General features: G+C 37.0%; 2 protein-coding genes across 7 annotated transcripts in view; one reads left to right on the forward strand and one right to left on the reverse strand.

Annotated features, from left to right (window-relative positions):
- Positions 1-5,244: 5,244 nt before the first annotated feature.
- On the reverse strand, positions 5,245-6,846 carry LOC149556860 (uncharacterized). The gene is made up of 3 exons (XM_089830007.1): positions 6,641-6,846; positions 5,763-6,142; positions 5,245-5,612 (listed from the first exon to the last, which is right to left on the reverse strand). The coding sequence occupies exons 1-3, from the start codon at positions 6,844-6,846 to the stop codon at positions 5,245-5,247; spliced, it is 954 nt and encodes a 317-aa protein (XP_089686133.1).
- A 7,297-nt stretch (positions 6,847-14,143) lies between these two features.
- The window catches only part of HAG1 (histone acetyltransferase of the GNAT family 1), a 181,530-nt gene continuing 170,002 nt past the window's right edge, over positions 14,144-25,671 (forward strand). For 5 of the 6 annotated variants that reach the window (XM_089831450.1, XM_089831451.1, XM_089831452.1 and 2 more), the window contains exon 1: positions 14,205-15,357. In XM_089831450.1, coding sequence (XP_089687576.1) covers positions 14,473-15,357 — 885 coding nt within the window. In that variant the 5' untranslated portion in view covers positions 14,205-14,472. Of the gene's footprint in view, positions 15,358-25,671 lie in introns of all 6 variants that reach the window. The other variant, XM_089831454.1, reaches the window with a different exon arrangement.

The raw sequence follows: 25,671 nt of genomic DNA on the forward strand, positions 1-25,671 counted from the left end.
TATACATATGTATATATATATATATATATCTATATATACATATGTATATCTATATATACATATGTATACATATGTATATCAATATATACATATGTATACATATGTATACATATATATATATATATATATATATATATATATATATATATATATATATATATATATATATATATATATATATATATATATATATATTTGTGGAATGTAAATAGGTCTCAATTGTCACGATACTGACAAACTTATTATAAGAGAGGATGTTGAAACCTATGATAGCCAAGACAAATTATGGTTTCTCACATGGTTTCAATTGTCAAGATATTCTCGAACTTATTGTGAGGTAGATACGATGTTGTCATATATGACTAAATAAAGTTAGAAAGACCTTTGGAAGGTACATTTAGTTGTAGCATTTCCTTTATTGTGATAGTGGTCATAGTACAATTCTTTTAAAAGATTGGAAAGTGCCTCAAATTTTTTGCAAAGACTATGAAATGTTTCATGCATGTTTTCAATGGTTGTAATCTCGATAGGTTGCACATTGTTCGTATCAAGACCACTATCTAGTATGGAGTTGTGTATTTCTTGACAACTATTTTGAATCATATTTGTAAGTGACATAATATTAGTTGTGGGTGGCCCTCTCGAATTCACAGACACAAAGACTGCAACTATTGATGGACTGGTTTCCTCAGATTCATCAGTTGAAATTTCAATAATAGTGGGTGAAGGGGGGTTAACTGGTTCATTGTCTTCCATTTTGTGAATAGAAGTATATGCAAGACATAGAAATTAAAGAAGAAGAAAAATTACATTAATCTTTAGTAATTAGACATCTAAACCAAATGTAATATATCTTGTTGTTCTAAATTTTTAATTTTTATTTCTAATCTTTTAGAAATCACTTATAACATAATTCCAATGTTATATGACAATATATATATGTGTGTGTGTGTGTGTGTGTGTGTGTGTGTGTGTGTGTGTGTGTGTGTGTGTGTGTGTGTGTGTGTGTGTGTGTGTGTGTGTGTATTCATCTAGGACATGAATATGCCATTTTCTAATTTGGTGATGAAGAAAATGAGTCCTATAGAAGGAGAATGAAAGGAGGTTGGAAAGCCATGCCCTACATCATACATAAACTCATCATTTTCTCCATGACATATTTTGATCCTAACTTTCTAGGGTGTTTGCTCATCAATTGAATGTTCTACAACTATTTCAACCAATATTCTTATTAATTTACATATAATTTAAATGTTTGATATTATAAATTATTCAAATATATTTATAATTTAAATTTACAAAATAATACGTAAATGAATCAAACAAATCTTATATGTGAAGCAATACAACTATTTAAACAACAAACAAATTTTGTTAATTATCAATGATCTTTTAATAGTAATGAAGTACACAACTATTATTTAATTATTTGAAATAATATTTTATTTTATTTTTGGTCAGAAATGATTTTATATATATTAATAATAAAAGGAGTTACATATACAAAATACACCAGTTTCTCAAACCCACATTCCATCTAAAAAACACCTTTTTCAAATTACCATACTATTACTACCCTTCCTACCAACTATCCCTTCGTACATACAAAAAACCAGTCCTACATCTACCGGACTATTGTTTGTTATCAGATAACCAACTTCAAAAATATATGTTTTATGTAAACTACCACCTCCACATCATGACCCGTAGCATGATCAAAATCCTCCACCGATCATATGGAATTACCCACCTATTTCCAATGTAGCTTGATGACCCTGTGGGTTGCGTTTGTAGCAGGGGAAAGTGGCCCACTCGTTCCTTGGTTGTGACATCTCACCTTCATTCTTGTTGATCTCCTCCCACATCATCTCACAGGCATCCTTTGTAGCTTTGTATAAGGAGGGTTTATCAGCCTTCACTCTCCATCTGAGAAATGGGATGTATCCAAACCTTCGGCCTTCATCTTCCTGCTCAAAACATTCAGTGAGATCCACTCTTATGCAGGGTACTGACCAATCCAATATATAATCCAAACCACCAAGCATGTCCTCCGCAAACAACGTTTTTGCCATGTAACACACCTTTTCTATCAACTTGTTCAACTCCAAGCCCCATGCAATCACCATTGCTATAATATCTAAGTTGGAGCGGCGTTTTATTTCCCTTTCCTAAAATTGTGTTCCCACCACTTGTAAAACCGCTTCCACCATAGCCTTTGTTTTGATCTTGAGAAGACCCTTCATGCATTCCTTACTCATAGACCCTTTGAAGGCCTTCATCTCCCTATTCGAATCTAGTGCAAAGGTAGCTTCCATTCTTGTAGCATTTCACTACCCTGCAACAACCCCAACTCACTTGCAAGAAAATCGCTATGTGCAAATCCGCCTTCGAAAACCTGTATATATGCATTTTTCACACATGCGAAATCTTACCTCTCGATTGCTCACTAAATTCTTGTCGTTGTTATCACCATACGATCACTGTCAATAGCAATATAATATTACAAAAAATGCCTCTGAAACATATGTACTATGCGCCATCATCCTTCCTTTTAATCCAAACATCAGTCATAATGACTAACATTCCTTGTGATCCACCATTCGCCACCAACTCAAGCCATCTATTACATCATACATAAATCATCCATCTCTACTTCATTAATGCGGCTAAAAGTAGTTGCCCAATTAGCCATTTTATCTGCTTCTTCTTTTCTCTCTCTGTATACATGGCTTACTTTGAAATCCAAAAAGGAGCCTAATGTCTCTCTAATTTTTTGAATTTTGTTCTGTATAAACCATGTTTTTGTTGACCCTTTTATTATTGCATCAACAACCAATTTCGAATCTCCTTCCAAATGTAAGTGCATGACATCTAATTTTTTACCTAAGGAAACTGCTAGCATAGCTGCTTCAACTTCAGCCACATTGTTAGATCCATCTACCAACCTCTTCATTGCAAACCCAATTATTTCACCTTTGTCATTTTTTGCTACTATTCCTACTCCTAGGATCCCTTTATTACCTTTTGATGCACCATCAAAATTGATTTTGACCTAGTCTTTTTTAGGCCTTCGCCATTTGATCTCCTTTCTATCCACCTTCTTAATCCTATTTAGATCTCCATCATTACTCCATTTAATTTTAATTCATGTTCATAACTTTTGTACTCTACTATCCTAGTGATTATAACTCTTCCTTGGGTGTTGAGGAACACAATTAGCATTAATACACTCCTCAATGGAGTGGTGAATTCTATTCCATACACTATCAAAATTCTCCATCTTCCCCTAAAAAATATGTCTATTCCGTTCTTTCCAAATCTCCCAAAATAACCAAAGCTAGGCTTACTTTCCATATGTTTGAATAAAGAGATTTTTAAAATTTTCTGGCCAACACTAGAAAATACCTTTAACTGAATCTGGAAGAGGGGCCAGCCAACATAAATGTTGTTTCAACATCACCCAACAGTGTTGTGCAAAATCACATTGAGCTAATAAATGATTTGTTGATTCCAACACTTTCATACATAGTGCACATCTTGATGGACCAAAAAATCCATGTTTATATCTTCTATCATCAGTTAAAATCCTACCTTGCAATACAACCTAGGCAAAAACACCAGCCTTTGGCATACATAATTTATTCTAGCAGAGTTGATAAGGCCACCCTTCAGAATTATGAATTCCTCCACTTAACTGATAACCTAGTTTTGCAGAATAACGAGCACTTTTAGAAGCACACAAAATCACTCTATCCTCCTTGTTACTTAAAAAAATTTGACTCTCCATGAAAATACCTTTCAACTTTACTTTCAATTCATCTGATATCTCTAAATTCGAAGGATCCCTCCATACCCAGCTTGAGCCCAACTCTAAATGTGTTTCCTCAACATAACTATCTACAATTGTTCCCCACAAATCCTCCATTATTGGAATCAAATTTTCCAAACCTTCCAAATCCTCCAATTTGCCTAACCCATTCCAAGAGTCATGCCAAAAAGAGGCTCTTTCCCCATTCCCAATATGCCAGGATAAATGATTAGTGATAATTGGTTTGCATTCTAACATAAAATTCCAAACAGTCGAACCTTTAGGGGGGTTTCTCACCGTTAGAATGTGCAAGGGATCCCTAGAATCTAAATATTTATTTTGTAAAATTTTAACCCACAATTGGTCCGAGTTTTCATACATCTCCCAAATTAGTTTAGCTCCCAATGCCTTATTGACATCTCTCCACCTTCTTAGGCCCACTCCCCCTATTTTCTTTAGCTTGCACAAAGATTCCCATGCAATCAACGAAATTTTCTCTTCATTTTGAGACCCATTCCACAAGAACTTTCACATTCTCTGCTCAATGTACGTAAGAACCTCCATGGGGATCTTCAAACAACTCATTGAGTAAGATGGGATGGCTAAAATAACAGTTTGAAGAAGCAAAATTCTTCCCACAAAGGTCAGCCACTGACCTTTCCACCCATTCAACCTTTTGATGCAGCTATTAATTAACTCTTTCCATAAATTTGCACAATTCCTACCCTGAAATAGAGGTATGCCTAAATATTTGTTAGGCAACACACCATGTCTTACCCCCAGAACTAAACATATCTTACTTTGAACCTTGTTTGTTGTATTAAAAAAGAAAACTTCTAATTTGCACCAACTTACACACTGCCCTGTCACCTTATTGTAATCCTCCAGCACCAATTTAATACTTTTAGCCTCCTTAATACATGCTTCACCCATTTAAAAGTTATCATCAACAAACTGCAAATGTGTAACAGGATCAACACCCCTTGCAACCTTCAATCCCTTCCATCTACCATCTTTTCTTGCCTTGGAAATTTCTCGTCCTAGAACTTCTACAAGAATAATGAAAAGAAAGGGGGAAAGAGGGTTTCCTTTATGTATCCCTCTTTCCATGTCAAAAAAACCTTGAGGACTACCATTAACCAAAACAAAAATGCGAGGGGAGTCGATACAAGAAAAAATCCACCTACACCAACAATCACTAAATCCAAACTGCTCCAAAACTCTCATCAAAAACTTCCTATTCACATTGTCATAAGCTTTGTGAATATCTAGTTTTAACAACATACCCGGTTCCTTGTTCATTTTCAAAGTATGTATTGCTTCATGGGCAATAATGATACCTTCATAAATAGACTTTCTTGGAGCAAATCCACTATGTTCCGAGGATATGATAGTTGAAAGCACTAACTTCAACCTATTTGCTATAACCTTTGAAATCACTTTATAAATTGTATTACATTAGCAATAGGCCTAAAATCATTGAAAGTCTCCCTTTCACCTATCTCAGGAATAAGTGCCAAGAAAGTATTGTTCAAATCTTTGAAAACAAATTTCTTCCTCCTACATTCTTCTACAACCTCCCAAAGCTCTTGCCCGATAAAGTCCCATGTTACTTGGAAAAATAAGGCTGGAAACCCATCCGGGCCTGGTGGCTTATCCTTTCCTAAATAGGACAGAGTAGATTTAACTTCCTCCATTGAAACCGATTGATAAAGCATATTATTTTGCTCCTCTAAAATTAACTTTGGCACCCCATTCAACAGTCTTATACAATCCTCCTTGGCAACCATATCATGAGAAGAACCTATAAGATTCTGAAAAAATTTGACTGCTTCCTCATTAATTTGAGTTTGATCTGTAAGAGTCTCCCCCTCATTATTTTTGATAGAAAAAACTTTATTGGATGATCTTCATTCCTTTACTGAGTGGTGAAAGTATTTAGTATTGCGGTCACCTTCTTTCAGCCATACTTCACGAGATTTCTGCCTCCAGTATATTTCCTCCTTATATAAAACTTCCTCATATTCCTTCTTAAGTTGTTGTTCCTCTAAAAATAAATGCTCATCCATCCCTCCTTGCATCACCACCTTATTCACTTCCTCTAATTGGTCTTCCAACCTTAATTTTTCTATAAATATATTCTTAAAAACTTCCCTATTCCACACCTTCAACTGCTCTTTTAAATGTTGCAATTTCTTGAAAAACTTAAAAGCACAAGAGCCTTTGCGATTAGTAGCTGCTAACCACCAGCCTTTAACTATATCCAAAAAACCATCAAACCTTAACCACATATTTTCAAATCTAAAAGGGGCTCGCTCTGGAGTTGACTCCTTCCTGATATTTAAACAAATAGGAAAGTGATCTGAACCAGTGAGGGACAAAATGTCAACTTGACATAACCAATCTATATTACACCAATCACCACCCAATAAAAAGCAATCAATCTTCTCTGCAATATTGGTAAACCCTTTCCTCTTATTTGTCCATATAAAATCTCCATTTATGAAGGGTAGATACTGTAGATTGTTACTTAAAACAAAATAAACAAATCCCTGAAGACTCCTATGTAGTTTAATTGAGCCCCCAAGTTTCTCATTCGGAGATAAAATTGCATTGAAATCTCCCCCTAGAACAACCAGCCTATCCTTTCATTGCACCAATTTCTCTATTAAAGAAAACCATAACTATAATTTCAAGTTTTGTTGACAAGGCCCATATATATTAAAAGCCAGGAAACTCAACTGAAGCTTAAATGAAGAAATCATCACTAATTGCCAACATGCACTAAAGTCAATCAAGGAAACATTTACTGAAGATTCTTTCCAAAAAAACCACAAACCACCAGATGCACCTTCAACATCTACCATTGTACATTTCCATGAAAAAAGCTTCTTGGTAAGAAAAAACTTGTTGTTCCCACTTAACTTTATTTCTTGTAGAAACACTACATCTGCCTTAGCTTGATCAAGCACTCTCTTGATCAAGCGTAATTTGTCAAGGGCATTGTAGCCCCTAACATTCCACAAAAGGAGCTTCATTGCTTTTCGGAAGAGGTATGTCCTCTTCCCGATCTCAATAATTTAGCTTGATCAGCTGCATTCCCAACTATGGCGAGCTTAACTTTCGCCGACTTGGGACCCCTTGTTTTCTTTTCAGAGATCTTTGGTTTACTAATGACAGAGGGAGTCATACTTATCAATCTCTCCACCTCCATCACTAAAGAATCTAATACCCCACAATCATCACCTTTCGAAGCCACATCACTAGAATAATCTGAATCCAAAGCCATAGTGTCTCTACTCCTTGCTTTCTCACTATCCAAAAAGGAATCTAAGGTACGAATAGGAGATATTTGAATATCTTTAAAAGTTTCATCATCCATCATGTTTTTAGCTTCATGATTCTCGGTCTCAGCTACATCCTGGAATGCATACAACTCGTCTTGAGGCTTCAAGGCTCTCTCAACCACTCTTTCACTATTACTTTCTCCCAAAATATTTCCACCACTGGTCGGAGCTAAGATATCATGATCTGGAATAGGGGCCTGCTCATAGCCTTCTTTTTTATACATCTGCGAGAATGGAGTTTTAGCAACTATTTGTGTTGACTCAACAACACAATCCCTACATTCACCTTCCTACAAATTACACATGTCTTCAACTGTGTTATTTATTGAAACCTCACCGAACTCAGCCTCCATTTGCTCTCTACAAATCATTTCTTCCTCAAAGGAAATAGACCAAGGGGGGATGATCTCTCATTATTTCTCTATCAATTTTACCCTATCAATACAAAGGTTTTTCGCCAAACCTTTTCCTTTACTTGTATCCTCCTAGGGTGAAACATGATTTGCATAATCCGCATCCACACTGACAGAGAATTCCCCCTCTGGGGTACGAATTGCAAAAATCTCTGGGACTATTTAACATTATTGCATTCTAACCAGTATTCTAGAGTACTGAAACAAGTGATTTTTGTCTAAAGCTTCTTCAGATTTGACATACACTCCTAAACTGTCCCCTATCAGTTTTAGAGTTTCCTCATCCTTATATTCCCAAGGCAAATTCTTCAAGTTAACCCAAATCAAGACGTCTTTGACCTTCTCATTCATCAGATTAAAATTTGGCCTCCAGTCACACACATAAAATCCTTTCCCATCTAAAATATGTGGACCAAAGTTTAAAATGCTTCTTTTCTCCTCCGATGTAGGGCAAATAACTAAGAAAAATTCATTGGCTAGGGGTTTCAGCACTAAATTCTCTCCCCAATTATTTTTTAACCATTCCAAACTTTCTTAACTGATGGCCATGACCCTAACCATTTTAAGAATACAGCCTTACATTATAATCGTTTGACAGATTCACTCCATGAGTTATGTTGAACTGGGAGAGTGGAAACCCTAGACACATTACTAGAGTGAGTCTTAGAGCACTTACTAGTATCTGCCAAACTCCTCTGAGGCGTTTGTTTTGGCTGCCAAAATTTTCTCTTGATCCTCTTGAAGTCAAAAGGTTGAGGATTTGTGAAATTGTCATTGCTCCATTTAAACGCCTTATTCCCAATCCATCCAGGCCTCTGTGAATGTGAAGTATCGTGCCCTATATTAAAACCATTCCCTCGTGTAAACATCGAAGCTTTGGTTTGGGTTGCCCTAGGGATATTAAAGTGTTGTCCTTGTGCCCCATGGCTCCATCTTTTAAAACCTCCACCAATATTACCAGCACATTCCAGCCCCAGTGTTTTCTGAAAAGATCTATTTGTTCTGCTTCCAAAACCACGCAGCGATGGTGCCATGAAGCCATTGTAGCCAGTATCCTTTCTCGGTAGTCACCATTGTTGTGAAGCCATTTTTCATATAGGTGAAACTTCATTCAAAGAAGAATATCTAAAATAATATTTTCATCTCAAGGTGATAAATTGATTATAGAAAGTAAAATAAACTCATTAATATTTACAGAGAAAGTTTAAATTGACACTAATATTAGCAAATATCCTAAACATAATAAATGTGTGAATTAAAATTACTTTAACATCAATCAACATTCCTAACAAGATAGTTTCCTGAAATTAATAATTAAATCAAAAATTTGTGATATAGTTCTGCATCAATTTTGAATTTAACCATTATTTTTAGAAATAATTAGGTATAATACAATTAACATGTTATTATATTTTTGTTGCTTGTTTTCCTCAATCATATGTGATTCCTGTTTCACTTTTTTGCATTAAAAAATGAATTATAATCTTATGGACATATTTAAAACTTAACATCCATATGCAGAAAGTTAAATTTAATAATTAAATGTAATCAAAGTATCCACTTCAAAATTCATGTGGAGGGTGGACCGTAAACATATTTTTAACATGAAGATTGTTAAAACAAAGAATTATCATACATTCTAGAAGGCACTATGAAGGTTTCGTTCAATTGATAGAGACGATTTGACAACATACTAACCCCACTGAATTCTTTTGTCATTTTGGTTGTAAAGTCTTGAGGGGTGAGTTTAAATAGTCTTTTGTAAACGTGGGTACTGGTAAGTCAAGTCTTAGATGCGTTCTTTCAAGCTAAGTCTATAATCTCTAAGCCTAATCTTAATACTAACAATAATCCTCTTACTAATCCTAATTTCATTTCAAATACTCAACCTATCTCTAATTCTAACCCTTATTTTATCTCTAGTTCTTACCCTAATCTTTAGTCTAATTTAAGGTTCTTATTCTAATCTTTAAACCAAAGAATCAATTGTTACCTCACATACACACAAGTCCATGTTCTTTCCTTTCAACTAACATTCCTCTCATTTATTTTCCACCATGAAAGCCAGGTTCCTGAACAAAACCATGATAGCAAGAGAAGCAGACAAGCTGCAAGAAGACCGCTTCATGAACTTAAAACTATCAAAACATAGGATTTGTTTTGATTAACCTACAATTCGTGGGCAACAACTTGAAATTGACAATTGATGTAGTCAAATATGAGTTGCTCATTCGCCTTTTCAAAAGTTAATAAATCATTTTATTACTCTTATCTACAATTATTGTAAGCACTCTTTCTTCCCATGAATTTAATATTTATGAATATTGGAATTGCTTTTCAGGTTAAAAACATCTACTCATAGATAAAGAAGTTGGAGTTAAAATTGGTGGGTGAAAATGGTGAGATCAACGAAAGCATAAAAATCAAAATTGAAGAACTGAGAAATGAGAAAAAAATACTCAGCGAAATGGTTGAATACTTCGAATAGAGAAGAACTTATTTTAAGAAACCATAAAAATCATCCTTCATTTCTCATAAGAAATGTTCAGATATAATTCATAATCAAAATTGAACGTTCTCTCAATTTTACATGTCTTTCTAATAATATATCTATAAAATGCTGGATAATTGTCTCTTGATTAATATATTTTCCATTCCCTTATATAAGTCAAATTTAGCTCTTTCATATTACAAATTTTCCATTTAAAATGTTTTACTTTATTCAGAAAGGAAGATGGAAAATAAGAAATGGAACCTAGATAAGTATTGTGATTAAGTCCTTCCTATGAGTGTTGTGTTAGCTCTTTGAGTTTTGGAAATAAAATATAAATCAACAAATTGCAAACATCTAACAATAATTCATACACATAAGAAATAGACTAATTTAAAAAACAAATTCATTGTTTGTAAATAAGAACATCTCACTGCACTTTGTTCAATCTTTTGCATGGCATGGTGGAGGAGGAAACATTGTAACTATTTATATTGAAAGCATTGCAGAGAAGTGGTTAAGTGACTGCTCAATTTAGATACCACAATGAATTATTATGAGTCAAAATCTTAAATTGGAGGCTTGAAGAATCAATTACTACATGCAGGAGAAAAATAAGGGAACCACTTGCACATTGCAAGGGGGCGTGGAAAGCAGGTGGGATTATAACCATTTACTGAGGTATGAAATATGCATTGTTTTGAAGTTTTCGGTCAAGAAATCTATTTTCAGTGCACATTTACTTGTATGCTCCATGCGTGGCCGTATGTATTGCATGTTGAGACCGTAGAGATACATTTATGAGACTGACCTTGATGTATATCTAATGCAATTAAGGGAAAGCTGGGGATTTTTAATTGATAGGTGTATAAAGCTTTGTCCATTGGTTAAGAATAGTTTTGTAAAATATTTTTCAACTTGTTGAATTCTGGTTATTGATTTTCAACATCTAACATTTGACTGTTTTTAGGTGTGTGACAAATTTTAGGCCATTGTGTGCCACAAAAAAAAAGGCTATCGACTTAAATATGTAAACACAAAAATAGGCAAGAGCTTACAATGTATCGATAAATTGTGGAGAGGTCTTGGGTTGGAATCTACTCAAGATTAACAATAATAATAATAATTTTTTTAATAATAGTAGTAAATGAAGGTTAAGATTAACATTAGATCTATTTATGAGTAGAGTAAGTTATTAGTAAGAGGGTTCATAGAATTTGATTTACTGCTAGAGGTTTAAATTTAGTATTTTATCATTTTACTATAAAAACATTTTAAACTACATTGATATATTATATTGTTGATGACCATATTCCTAGAAATAGAAAGTACCAAAAAAACCCAATGTCATCTATTCCTCCAATATTCTATTGTGAGCTATACTTCAAAATACAAAACAATTCATCCACAATGATAAGAGAAATAGCTTGGTTACAACAACTATTTATCTACAAAATAAAGATGCATAACTCCAAGTCCCTATAATATCACGCTTCATGTACTCTATATGCACTAATTATATCCTTAGAAATTTATCATTTGGAAGAAATTGTTTGGGCCCATGAGAGAATAACATGTATTTTGATCAACTCAACAAAAATGTGAGCACATTATTTTCCTATTCTTCTTCAGGCCTTGAAGACAATAAACACCAATAAATGAACTACACCTTTCAATATGTTACCTTGCTATATCTTCTTATGGGTGTAACCATTGCACCTTGTTGGGGTGCTATGTAGCATCTCTATTGTAGGGTTCTTAATGCAAAATAATCCATATAGAACTATAAGGAAAAAATTGAAAGCTTGTTGAAACAACTATCTAACAAACCAAGGTATGAAACTCTTTCATATATTTGTGTCACCACTACACACTCATTGTGCAATAGTATTGTAAATGTCTTCTATTTTGTTCTTATAAAATTGGTATCACTTCACCTACTGCATCTACATACAAGATTTGCATTTAATTTTAAAATTATCTTTTTTCTAAACATCTATTCTGACTAATTTATCCTTTGTAGAAAATAACTAAAATAAACTAATTTCAAGAATCTAACATTCGTAACCAACTAATTTCAATAATCCAAAATGCATATTGAAACACAAAAGCTCCTTCACTTTGATGGAGAATATGAACACAAAGTCTCCCCCTCGCATATATTGTCCAAGTATATCTTCCTATGAGAAGCAATTATTCCACTTTTAATTTCAAGACTTAATATAAAATCTTAAAAACAATAGACACCATGGAACATATTGTACATGATTGGTGTATTGGACTAATGATTCACCCGTCTTGTAAGATTTAGGTTAATTATTCTTTTACATTAGATTAAAGTAACTTAAAATTTTCTTTATATCATTCAATATATTATCTAAATATATCTTCTTATTAGTGTAACTATTGCACCTTGTTGGAATGCAAATTACTAGTTAATTTTTCTTTTAAAAACCTAAGTGAAGAGATTCCGAAGATAGTTAGCTTGGAAGAACCATTGTTAGATAATATACATAAAGAGGATATAGTAATAAATATAGAGGGAGAGGGGCTCTCCTGTTGGTTGAGCCACATTTCAGGGGTGAGCCACATTCAAGGTTGATATAGGAAATTTCTTAGAAGCCAAGAAAAGAGAACATACACCCTACCTTTCATTTCCATTGTCGATCTATACATTTATTTAGTTATCCTTAATAGAACATTAATGTCTATTAATTTATATAAGGTGATAGAAAGACTTCTAGTTTTAAAATTGGGCATAACTAGAGTTCACAGATATCCAGGCCAAATGGAAACTTTAGTAGTGGCGGAGTGACTATTGGAGGGGAGCCCCTACTTGAAATCCGTTGACAAGGTACACGAAACAAAGCTATTAAAGAAAAAGAAACCCAAGAAGAATGCTACTCCATGTACCGAACCTCCCCATAGTGGTTAGGACTCCAAATTGAAGTAATCCTTATGGCCAAAGAAATCAAAATGCAAGCAATGACTAGATAAAGCAATCCTGTCAATGACAATCCCCTCATTAACATTGCAATAGGAAAAGACATGCACATCAAGGGTGCAACAATCATTGTCTCCATGGACAATCTTCGTCTAGCAGTGCCTACGATTGCCAAGTACATGTTCACCCAATTCTCAGAGCTAGTAAATGATTGCTACAAAAACAACTTGTCGTCCAATCTTTCCAGTGGGGGAAACCCTATCCATGGCCTCGTATACTTCCAAAATACAGTACCTTGCAAACCCTCTAACAAACCATGTCCAGAGCAAAGAGCAATGGAACAAGGATGTCTAGATTGTGTGTGGAAAGAGCAACTTATCTCTAGTAGAAAAAAAAAACATAGAAGCCATTGAAATTTTCAACCTGATTTCCTTGTGCCAGGCCACCTTTAAATCATACATTTTTTCGACTAACACAAACAAAATCCTTTTTTTCCCATTCAAGAAGCATGGTAATGCCAACATATCCATATGTGAGAATTTTATTTCTGATTATCGAACAAAGTTTTCAGACATATGACAATGACAATTATTCGGTGATTTTAAACCCACAATAGCCTATCGGCTAATCAATTTAAAATAAATAAAGATCGGGATAAGTATCATTTAATTAGATTAAATGATGTATGTTAGAAAGTAGGTTGTGTGGAGTTTAAAATCATTTGTTTATTCCTTTTTCTTTTAAAAAGCTTTTATTTGTGCAAATGAAAAATAGAAACATTGAGACAATATTTTGGTATATATATCTTAGGAGAATAAATGTACATTTTGAAATAATAATAATAACAATAAATGTTATATGTTAATCATAAATGTAAGAATATATCTAATTTAATTCAACCCTAACCTATTAATTTACACTAGACCCAAACTAAAATGAGCCCTAAACAAATTTTACATAACATGCAAACTCTAACTACATTGTAAACTAAAGTGGTTTAGTTTAGTTCCATAAATTTCAAATTTAAAGGCTATTTATCATTTAAATCTTATGTAGACCTATGTATGATTTCTTAAACAATTACATGCAGTTGAAATGCATCATCTAACTATACTTTGATCTAGCAATAGACAGGGACCGAAGATCTACTAGAACTCTTGTTTGTTTTGTTATTATTGTCATTAATAAAGACCTGATTCACAGTTTTCTTCACAACAACTTTAAAAAGACCATCTATCCTGTGAGAGAAGATTCAAGACTAAAGAATAATATGGTACCAGATATTACAAGATTAAAACTCTCACACCGTTGTAGTTCGCATGTATGACAGGCCTGGATCCATATTCACCGTTTTCGTAACTTAAAACATATATGTTTAACAGACCTTCTCATTTATTGAGAGATCAATAACAGAAATTTGATGATGACTGGTAAATGCAAGTAGAGAAGAGAGGGCAAGTTGAAGTGCAATGGAGGGTCATTTTGCAGGGCAGGGAGGGTTTTCACGAAGCTCACACTCCCCAAATCCTTCGCCGTCACCGTCACACTCGGCCTCGCTCTCTGTGTCGAGCTCCTCCCACAAACGCAAGCGCAACCAGAGTCACGGCCACAGCCGCAGCGAAGACCATGCCGCATCTTCTTCTTTGCCCATGTTTCCCCTCAATATGCCCCATCTCAACATTTATTCCAACCTTAATCATAGCCACAATCATAACCATGGCCACAACCTTAGCATTGGGCATCCTCTGGGCATGTCTTCTCTTTCAGAGAGTAGAGACGGCGCCCTCACCTCTAATGACGAAGACGATAACCTCACCGGCGGAGGCATCCATTCGCACTCTCATTCTCATTCGCAGCTGGACAGTATGAGCGCTGGCAACACAGATGGTCCTGACGACGACGACGAAGATGAGGATGAGGAAGACGATGAAGAAGACGAAATGGAAGGGGACAATGATGACGAGGACGACGACGACAATGGCAATGATGTCTCAGACGACGAAGAAATGGAGGAAGACGAGGAGGATTCCATGCACGCTTTTACAGCTGCTCGATTGGAAAATGGCCCACCTAATTCTAATTCAAGAATTCTCAAGCCCAAGACGGAAGTAGGTGCTGCTGCTACTGCTGCTGCCACTGTTAATGCCAGTGTCACTGTAAAAACAGAGCCAATTGTGGAGTCCGACACTGTCAATGTCAAACAAGAGAAGATTATTAATAATAATAACAATAATAGCAATACTGCTGTTTTGCTGAGCACAGCGAAAGAGGACGGCAACAAACTCACAGCATCCCCTGATCATATCCAGACCAGTGGAGCTTATTGTGCAAGAGAAGAAGCCCTCAAGAAAGAGGTCAATTCTTGGCACTAGGATATTACAATTGCTCTTTTTTCTGGTTGTACACAAATTTTCCTTAATTATCCAAAATCATTATGCAATAATCCCATTTAGTAAGTCAGATGTACTAAATTGCGAGAGAAACATGTAAAATAGTGGCTGAACTACATAACTTCAGCACACTGCTAAACACATCAAAACTCAAAAGCAAATACATCTGGTAAAGTACTATGGTTGAAATCATTGCATCAAGTCTCTGCACTGTTTTTAACCTAAATATTAGCTATTCATTTCTGGAGATTAAACTTAACAGAACTATCTTTTCCTCAGAGAAGCACTTTAGCTTTCAAGTTTCAAATGGCTCTATGACACAAAAGTGAAGCTTCCTATGGACTAGTAGGTCGACCCTCACGTGTGTTATAGGAAAAAATCAAGAAATGAGAGGAATCTAAAAAATCTAACAGTGATCCTTAATAAACAAATATGTACACTGCGAAACCTAAAAAATACTTACATGATACATCCAGTAGAGAGAATACAAAAATTGGCTTTTTGGCTCTAACTCATGGACTGCTTTGCAAACACCAAAAAACGGGAAGGACTGATTGGAAGCATATATCCTTTTGGCTCGTTTTCATTGAAAAGGTATTAGTCAATCTGCCCTTGTGATGAACCTTTCGTAACGATTAAACAGAGTCAGTAATCCACAGTTTTTATTGCAGGACCCTATCTGAGATTCTTTATTTCCTTCATCTGTATGATTGTATCATGTTCTAAATAATGGAATCACCTCAGTTAGCATGCTCCAACTGCCCCGTGTGCTATATTTTTTCTGTGTAAATTGTGTATGCCATACTAATATAGCAACCAGACTGGAAGAGTTTTCTTCATAAGGCAATCATTTGGTTTTTCCCAGAAGGGAAGCCAAATTACATAGAATTCTTATATCTCAAGTTGGCATATTGTTATTATATTGTCAGGTGAGGCTGCCACCATGGATGATCATGCTAAAGTCATGCTGCAACCATACCTGAGTACAGATGCCTCTTTTTAACTTAATGAAGTTTATCCTAATATATAATGTACAATACATTGTGTAAGGTAAAATGAAATGACCGAACCATGCCAGTTAGCTGCATAAGATATTTAATGAATGGACATAGATTGCGATCCTTTGACAGATTTATAGTGCTTTTCGACAGGTGCTGTGTTGGATATGTTTTGGCATAGTTGAAAACTTTGCCAATTACTTATTAACTCACGGTCACTTGTGAGTCAATCTGGTTTACAATTTATTTGCTAAAGAACTCAGGGTTGAGTAAGAGATGAGTTTTTCTCAAAAACTTGTAAAAGTCACAGGAAAATGGTTTAGCCAATCTATTTTTGGATTTGACCATGTAAAGTTTGATTGCAAACATTTTGGATCAAATGCCATGATCCATAATCAGCGTAAGAGCACAAGAGAAGACAGAAGTGAGGATTTTAGCAGATTAAGATGGCTAAAAATTGCTGAAAGATCCCTGATGGATCTCTGCCGCTAATCTGCTGTAGCTTTATTATATTTTTTCTTTTTAATTTTCTTTTTCCTGTTTATTAAAGTTTTCTTGCAGAACTAGACGGAAATGCAGAAGAGTTTGTTTGTTTTTGCGTTTTTGATGATTATTCAACATAGAAATGAGAAGGAGCAAATGATATGAAAAGAGTTTGAAAATAAATAACAATATGCAGCAAAATCAGAATTGATACAAATCGTACCAGGCAGATCTCTGAATTATAGAGCCAAATAAAGGATCTAGTACATTTTTCCTAACAATGATGCCAAACTGGCTGATGGAAAGGACTGTGAACATGCAAACGTCTGCTGCTGATTATCCGACTCTATATTTCAAAGTGCTGCAAATGGCGGCTACTGCTGCAAGGCTCACTTTCCCATGTACCACTAATCGTGCCCAGCTAAACAATACCGCAGACCCAAGCTGAAATGGCGTCCTCCTTCCCTGATAACAGTTGATACCATTGAAAATTCCAAGACCAAATACTGCTGAGGGTTACGTCCCAGCCAGTAAATACCCAATGCTGCTGAGGGTTACGTCCCAGCCAACAATTACCCTGGGGTTTGCGTCCCAGAATGCAAATCGCTCAAGCAGAGCAAATCTGAAAAGAAGTGTTTGAAAAATATGCATAATGATGAGAAATGGCGCCCATCTCCTTATAACCCCTTGCAAAGCAATTCGAACCCTAAAGTGACCCCCAATTGGCGTTGGCTATAAAAATGAATTAGATCTTATTTTAAAGTGAACATGTCACTAGAAAATGACCTTTTCCACCATAGTAATAAATCCGCTCACCGAATTGCCCTGAGACCAAAGAGGAAGATTTAGAGAATTTCAAGACCTTTCCAACGAGCTATCATAACATGGGATACACATCCAGATGAGGCCAAAATTCCCTTATTACTCCAAAATGGCTATTAACTTAGCCTTATTTAAATATTAAACGCTAACTTAGGAAATATTAAAAATATAACCCAAATAGCCACAAACTGCCCAACTGACATCACAAACCATAAAATCATCCTGTCACCTGTCTGTGAGTGAAGTCGGAAATCAAGGATCCACTGGCAGTCTCATCCCTAAAATCTAGGGATGCTCCTAAAATTTAGGAAACAAGCCCTATCCCTCTGAAATTGAACCCAAAGGGTCATCTCATGGAAACCCAGCCCTGGGCATGATCATACCTCCTAAAAAGTAGGAATGAACCCCATAAATGTAGGAACTGCCTCCTAAAAACAAGGAACGTCACCCAATTGATCAATACCCACCAGAAAACCAAGTCCCCAACATTGAATAACCATGCTGGGTCTCTATCCAACCCTGTCAGCCTACAAGACCCCATAATAAGCTGACTCACATGTCTCTGTTAGACTGAGCTAGAGTGGGGACATGACAGTCGTCCCCTCTCGGAGATGCTTGCCCACAAGCAACTGTAATGCAGGATGTTGTAAAATGCTCTCACCCTCCCAGGTGGCATCCTCTATGGGAAGATCTCTCCATCGAACCAAATACTCTCGAATCACTCGGCTTCTCAGCCGCCGTTCCCTCACCTCAAGAATCTCATCAAGGACCAAAATCAATTTACCTTCCTCATCCATAGGAGGTAATTCGGGTGAAACTATAATATGCTGTCCAAGGGCCTTTTTCAGGCAAGATACATGAAATACATTATGAACTTTGCTGCCATGTGGTGACTCAACCTCATATGCAACCTCTCCCACTCGCCTGAGTATCCTGTATGGACCATAAAAACGTGGTTTGAGCTTCTCAGCTCCCCCCCTTTTTAGGGTGCTCTGCCGATATGGTTGTAAATGCAGAAAGACCATATCATCCACCTCAAATGCCCTCTCAATCCTGTGCCTGTCAGCGTACATCTTTTGCTGATTTTGGGCCTGCTGCAAATTCTCCCTAAGAGATCTCATGACATCTTGGTTCTCTTGTAATCAATCCTGAGCCAAGGGACTCTACTGTCACCAAATGCCAAATCAGTGAAAGATAATGCCTTATATCCATAGAGAGCTTTGAAAGGCGTCATGCCAATGGACATATGATGCGTAGTATTATAACAATACTCGCCTAAATGCAGCCAACGCACCCATGCTTTTTGCTGCCCTGACACATAGTTACGCAAATATCCCTCAACCCATTTGTTAACTATTTTTGTCTGCCCATCCATTTGAGGGTGGTAACTAGTACTAGGTGTTAACAAAGTCCCAGCTAGTGTAAAAAGTTTTTGCCAGAAGGAACTCATGAATTTGTTGACCCTATCACTTACAATGGTCTTGGAAAGACCATGAAGTCTAAAAAACACCTCCCTGAAGAACAACTCAGCCACCTGCGATGCTGTAAAATCTAATGCAAATGGAAAGAAGTGGGCATACTTCGTTAGCCTATCCACAACAACATAGATGCAATCTTTCCCCTGAACCCAAGGAAGACTTGTAATGAAATCCATGGAGATCCCTGTCCACTTCTGTTCCGGTATAGGCAAGGGCTGCAATAATCCCGCTGGGTAGGTATGCTCCGACTTGTTCTGCTGACAAGTCATACACTCACGGACATGGCGTAAAACATCATCTTTGAGACCCTTCCAAGAGAATCTCTCACATATCGCCCTATAAGTCTTACCATATCTTGGGTGTCCGACTGTAGGAATATCATGGAGAGCATGCAAAATTTGTTCCTTCAACTGAGAACCCGGAACAAGGTAAACCCTGTCTTTATAGTAGATAATATCATCTACCACACTGTATCTGTCATCCACTATCAATCCCTCCATAATCTCACAAGCATGCTGATCTTTGGAGTATTCAACTAAAAGTTGAGCCTTCCAATCTGCTGAAATCTCGCTCAATGAACATAGGGCAGCCAATGAAGGTTTCCTAGAGAGTGCATCAGCCACAGTATTATTCTTCCCCTTTATGAATTCGATATCAAAGTCATAAGGCTGAATTTTGCTAACCCATTTTTGTTGTCGATCATTGAGCTCTGTTTGATTTAAGAAATACTTTAGATTGTTATGGTTTGTTCTCACCACAAATTTACTGCCAACAAGATACTGTCTGAACTTAGCTAACGCATGCATAATAGCCAACATTTCCTTATCATAGGTAGAGTACAAATTTTCATTGTTTTGCAACTTCCTGCTCTCATAGGCAATGGGGTGTCTATTCTGCATCAACATCGCTCCTATACCCAAGCCCGACGCATCATACTCTAAGACAAATGGCCGCGAGAAATCAGGTAGTGCCAAAACGGGGCAAGTACTCATAACCTCCTTGAGTCTATCAAAGACCCCCTGTGCTTGTTCTGTCCATCTGAATGATCCTTTCTTTGTGAGATCTGTCAAAGGTGCTGCCAGCTGTGAGAAACCCTTCACAAATCTTCTATAATAAGCACACAATCCAAGGAACCCTCGTAACTCAATAATGTTCCGAGGGACAGGCCAATTCTGAATCGTCTGAATCTTCTCTTCATGCACCTTCACCCCCTCAACACTGATCACATGACCCAAATATAACACCTCCCCCAATCCAAACTCACATTTGGAAAGCTTAGCAAATAGAGACTGACTCTCCATTATGCTAAGTACCTGCCTGGGTCCACCATCTGACGCTGCCCTCAAAATCACCTTCTGCTCGCCAGAAAGAAACTCTAACTGCATACGGTGGTGATCAATAATGTAACGCCCAATACCTTGTAACCACTGCATGCCCAAAACCACATCATAATCTTCTACGGGAAGCACATAGAAGTCATCAGTCAAAGTATAATCTCCCATCTGAATACTAAGCTGTGGAATCCGCTTGGTACAACCCAAAATGGCACCATCAGCCACCTTCACTCCAAAACCACCAAACTCCTCGTACTGTAAGCCACGCCTCTCAACTAATTTTTGATCAATAAAGTTATGCATAACACCTGTGTCTACCAAACTGGTGATCCGCTTACCCTTAAGTGTACCTTTCAACCGAAAGGCATGAAACTTAGGATAACTGGAGAGGGTAGCCATAGCTACTTTAGCTGATGCCACAAGCTCAGCGGTGTCTAACTCCAACTTTGTCGGAAAATGCTCAACATCCTCTGTATTATCCTCAATATCAGTATTAGGAACCTCCTCATCTCCTAACTCAGAAGTCACCTCAATCAAATGAACCTTTCCTTTACCCATGCAACGGTGTCCTGGTTCCCATGGTTCTTTGCAGGAAAAACACAACTTTTTCCTCCTCAATTCATTCCTCGTCTCCTGATTCATCCAAGGAGTTTTAGATGAGGTCCCTCCTTTGTTCTGTGTTGTATTGGCCTTCTGTGCAGGCCGTGAATCTCTAAATGGTTTCTTATCTGCCTGATAAGAAGTGGGAACAGTATCCAATCTCAATGTCACATCAATAGCCTCCTTAAGAGTAGCTGGTTGGAAAGCACGTACCAATCCTTTTAGTCTATCCTGCAAACCCTCAATGAACAACATCACACTACGTTTCTGGGGCATATCCGGTACCATAACTGCAATATGCTGGAACTCATTAATATAGGCTTTTGCATGATCAGTTTGTTTAAGGTGAGCCAACTCCCTGTAATAAAGTTCTATATCCTTACGGTCAAATCGTGCAACGAGTCGCTCGGTGAACTTAGCATAGGAGTGAACTAAGGCGTGATCCTGGGTGACCAATCCATGGTGCCACCAATCATAGGCAATCCCCTCTAAATGCAACACAGCAAATTGAATAGCCTCACGCTCAGGCATGGGCCTCAATGAAAGGTATATGTCCAGCTTGTGGACCCAAGCTCGTGCACTAGTGTCTCCTGAGCCATTATATGGGGCCAATGTAATCTTCCCAGTAGCTCTATTGAGGTCATAATTCTGCTGCTGTTGTGGTAGTCTATTACCACGATCTCCCCTGAACCTGGTTGTATCTCTACGCTGTGCACAATACTGGGGAAGAGGGAAGACGTCCCTAACCTCAGGAGGTAGAGCTCTCCACTCAGATGTGGCCGTCAAAACTGACTCCTGAAACCCCACTTCTGGTGGTTCCACCTGTGCTAACCGTTCACCTGGTATGAATTGGGGAAGCAATGGCCTATTTGTAGTAGGTGTACGATGGCGATGCCTCCTACTGGAATGAAGGGAGCTCCCAACGGAAGAATGGGACTGATGGCTGTGCTGACTACCAGCCACTGAAACTGATCTACTTTGCTTGCCTCTGTGTCCACCCATCTCCAAACGCTCCAAGATATCCTGTAACCTGTCTAGAGCCTGAGCGATCCTAGGCTGAGTAGTGAATAGGGTCCGCACCATCTCTCTTTCTTCTGCCTCTGTAGGCATGCCGTTGCCAGCAGCACCTTGTGCCTCACCCATAGCTGGTATCTGTGCGTCTCTGGCGGCCTCTGCTTGCCATTGGTTCCTCTTGCGCTCGTAGAATCTGTGTATTTCTCCACCAGGATGCATAGATTTGTATTCAATCCACCAACTAGTGACTACCTAGATGCTGAAATGATTTATCAAAAACTTTTATCCAATACCCAGATGCCAAAATCTGTTGTGACAATTTCTCACAAACCCTACAAGCTGGCAGGATGTAAGCTCTGATACCACTGAAAGATCCCTGATGGATCTCTGCCGCTAATCTGCTGTAGCTTTATTATATATTTTTTTTAAAATTTTCTTTTTCCTGTTTATTAAAGTTTTCTTGCAGAACTAGACGGAAATGCAGAAGAGTTTGTTTGTTTTTGCGTTTTTGATGATTATTCAACATAGAAATGAGAAGGAGCAAATGATATGAAAAGAGTTTGAAAATAAATAACAATATGCAGCAAAATCAGAATTGATACAAATCGTACCAGGCAGATCTCTGAATTATAGAGCCAAATAAAGGATCCAGTACATTTTCCCTAACAATGACGCCAAACTGGCTGATGGAAAGGACTGTGAACATGCAAACGTCTGCTGCTGATTATCCGACTCTCTATATTTCAAAGTGCTGCAAATGGCGGCTACTGCTGCAAGACTCACTTTCCCATGTACCAATAATCGTGCCCAACGAAACAATACTGCAGACCCAAGCTGAAATGGCGTCCGCCTTCCCTGATAACAATTGATACCACTGAAAATTCCAAGACCAAATACTGTTGAGGGTTACGTCCCAGCCAGTAAATACCCAATGCTGCTAAGGGTTACGTCCCAACCAACAATTACCCTGGGGTTTGCGTCCCAGAATGCAAATCGCTCAAGCAGAGCAAATCTAAAAAGAAGTGTTTGAAAAATATGCATAATGATGAGAAATGGCGCCCATCTCCTTATAAGCCCTTGCAAAGCAATTCGAACCCTAAAGTGACCCCCAATTGGCGTTGGCTATAAAAATGAATTAAATCTTATTTTAAAGTGACCATGTCACTAGAAAATGACCTTTTCCACCATAGTAATAAATCCGCTCACCGAATTGCCCTAAGACCAAAGAGGAAGATTTAGAGAATTTCAAGGCCTTTCCAACGAGCTATCATAACATGGGATACATATCTAGATGAAGCCAAAATTCCCTTATTACTCCAAAATGGCTATTAACTTAGCCTTATTTAAATATTAAACGCTAACTTAGGAAATATTAAAAATATAACCCAAATAGCCACAAACTGCCCAACTGACATCACAAACCATAAAATCATCCTGTCACTTGTCTGTGAGTGAAGTCGGAAATCAAGGATCCACTGGCAGTCTCATCCCTAAAATCTAGGGATGCTCCTAAAATTTAGGAAACAAGCCCTATCCCTCTGAAACTAAACCTAAAGGGTCATCTCATGGAAACCCAGCCCTGGGCATGATCATACCTCCTAAAAAGTAGGAATGAACCCCATGAATGTAGGAACTGCCTCCTAAAAACAAGGAACGTCACCCAACTGATCAATACCCACCAGAAAACCAAGTCCCCAACACTGAATAACCATACTGGGTCTCTATCCAACTCTGTCAGCCTACAAGACCCCATAATAAGCTGACTCACATGTCTCTGTTAGACTGAGCTAGAGTGGGGACATGACAATTGCCTATAGTTTTGCAATATGATTGTGCATTAAAAATATTGTTTGGTAATGTTCTCAAGTCTTGTGGCCATGGTGCCACTGCATGCCTCTCTCGTCTGTTGTCCTAGAGTCATTATCTGTCCCCTTCAAAAACTGTGCAGATGTATTGTCTGTGCCATGCCATGTAACTCATTTATCTGCATTCTTCTTTCTATCTGACCACATTTGGCTTTGAATGTTTTCACTTTTACTGGGGATGTTTAGCTTACAGCTATGGTTCATATAGTTATATTGGCAACTTTCAGTATTGTTCTCTTTTTCCCTGATTAGAGCCGCTGATTAGAGTCATTATTTTTTATGTCAAATAAAGTTTCCATTTAATTAAATGACATTATGCCATCAATTTCTTTCTTGGAATGCTCTAAATAGCGGGGTTAGTAAATAGCTGAGAAATATTATCATAAAGAATACTATCTTCATTATTTTGTACTTTTTTAAAGTTTATTTCCATGGGGCAGTGATGTCCTCTTCTTGGTGCTCTAAATTTACAAATCCAACTGAAGCAAATAGCAAAACATAGTTAGAGATATAATCTTATCTCTGAAAAATAGATATAATCTTATCTCTGAAAAATAAGATGAGACAAACCTTTTTTTGGAAATCTGCAACCACATTACAAAATAATGTAGGTATAATTCATGAATTATATCGAATTATAGGGTTAGGAAATATAGATATGAATTTGCACAACAAATCTTAATGATTTCATGGGAGCCCAACCATAACAAGGGTCATATTGGAAGACATGACGAGGTTTTCCAAGTATCTGTTACCATAGGCCCGACAATAGGACTGTTAATGTTTTAGCCCAGAAATAGAGATAGACACCAATAAAACAGCATAAACAATACACAAAACACTTAATACATTTATCCTGGGAAAACCCTTCCAGTGGAAGGGAAAAACCCAACCACACCAGCAAAAGTGTCTTTTATTGATAATAAAATATTCAATTACATGGCTTTCCACTTAATTGATTTACAATATACCAAGCAATCACATAAATAGATTACATAAGCCTCTTCATCTTTCACATGAAGGTCTCTTTGAGTCCCCCAAAATAAGACCTTTTATATTTCCACATATGCAACACTTTACATTTCCATATGCATGCCTCTTCGCATGACGTATGACACATGTTTTTTGCATGATATTGACTTAAAAAATTCACAAATATCTCTTTCAGCTGAAGATGACTATGACGGTCATAACAACCATATTTCTATCTCATAAAATCAGAGATGAAGATCTCTATTGCAGCTATAAACTTCAACACTCTATCTTAGCAAGGGAAATCTTTAGTCAAGCATGCACACATAACTGCAACCAAAGATGATAAATTGACAAATCATATGTTATCTCAGCATAACATAATCCACCATAGTTACTTCATGAGCACATAGAATGGAGTCACACACATGACTTTCACCATGCCTACTCGCGGAGGGTAGAACAAAAACTTTTATCTCAAAACTTCTCCTAGAGAAAGATACATTTTCACCATGCCTGCTCGTAGAGGGTGTTCTTGTTGGAAACAATTGATTAATTGTGTATTTTCTTTGATGTTACACAAAATGTCATATCATTGCCAGTTAGTGTATGCCGAGCTCACTCGAGTATTGAAGATAATTTCTTGTGTCTGCCGAGCATTCCAGAGTTTGCCTAGTTCAGAAGGCAGTGTCTACCGAGTTCACTCGATCAA

The sequence above is a fragment of the Cupressus sempervirens genome, chromosome 5 (genome assembly GCF_028749045.1).
Source record: "Cupressus sempervirens isolate cs-2001-9-10 chromosome 5, ASM2874904v1, whole genome shotgun sequence".
Taxonomy (NCBI): Eukaryota; Viridiplantae; Streptophyta; class Pinopsida; order Cupressales; family Cupressaceae; genus Cupressus; species Cupressus sempervirens.

Excerpts from the sequence above, each read along its gene's own strand:
- LOC149556860 (XM_089830007.1), bottom strand. The coding sequence starts at position 6,846 with ATGAAGCTCCTTTTGTGGAATGTTAGGGGCTACAATGCCCTTGACAAA. Across the intron at positions 6,143-6,640 it reads GGTGCATCTGGTGGTTTGTG|GAAGGAGTCAACTCCAGAGC; the intron begins GTTTTTTTGGAA and ends TTTAAATATCAG. Across the intron at positions 5,613-5,762 it reads TGAAGTATGGCTGAAAGAAG|GTTCTTCTCATGATATGGTT; the intron begins GTGACCGCAATA and ends AGAATCTTATAG.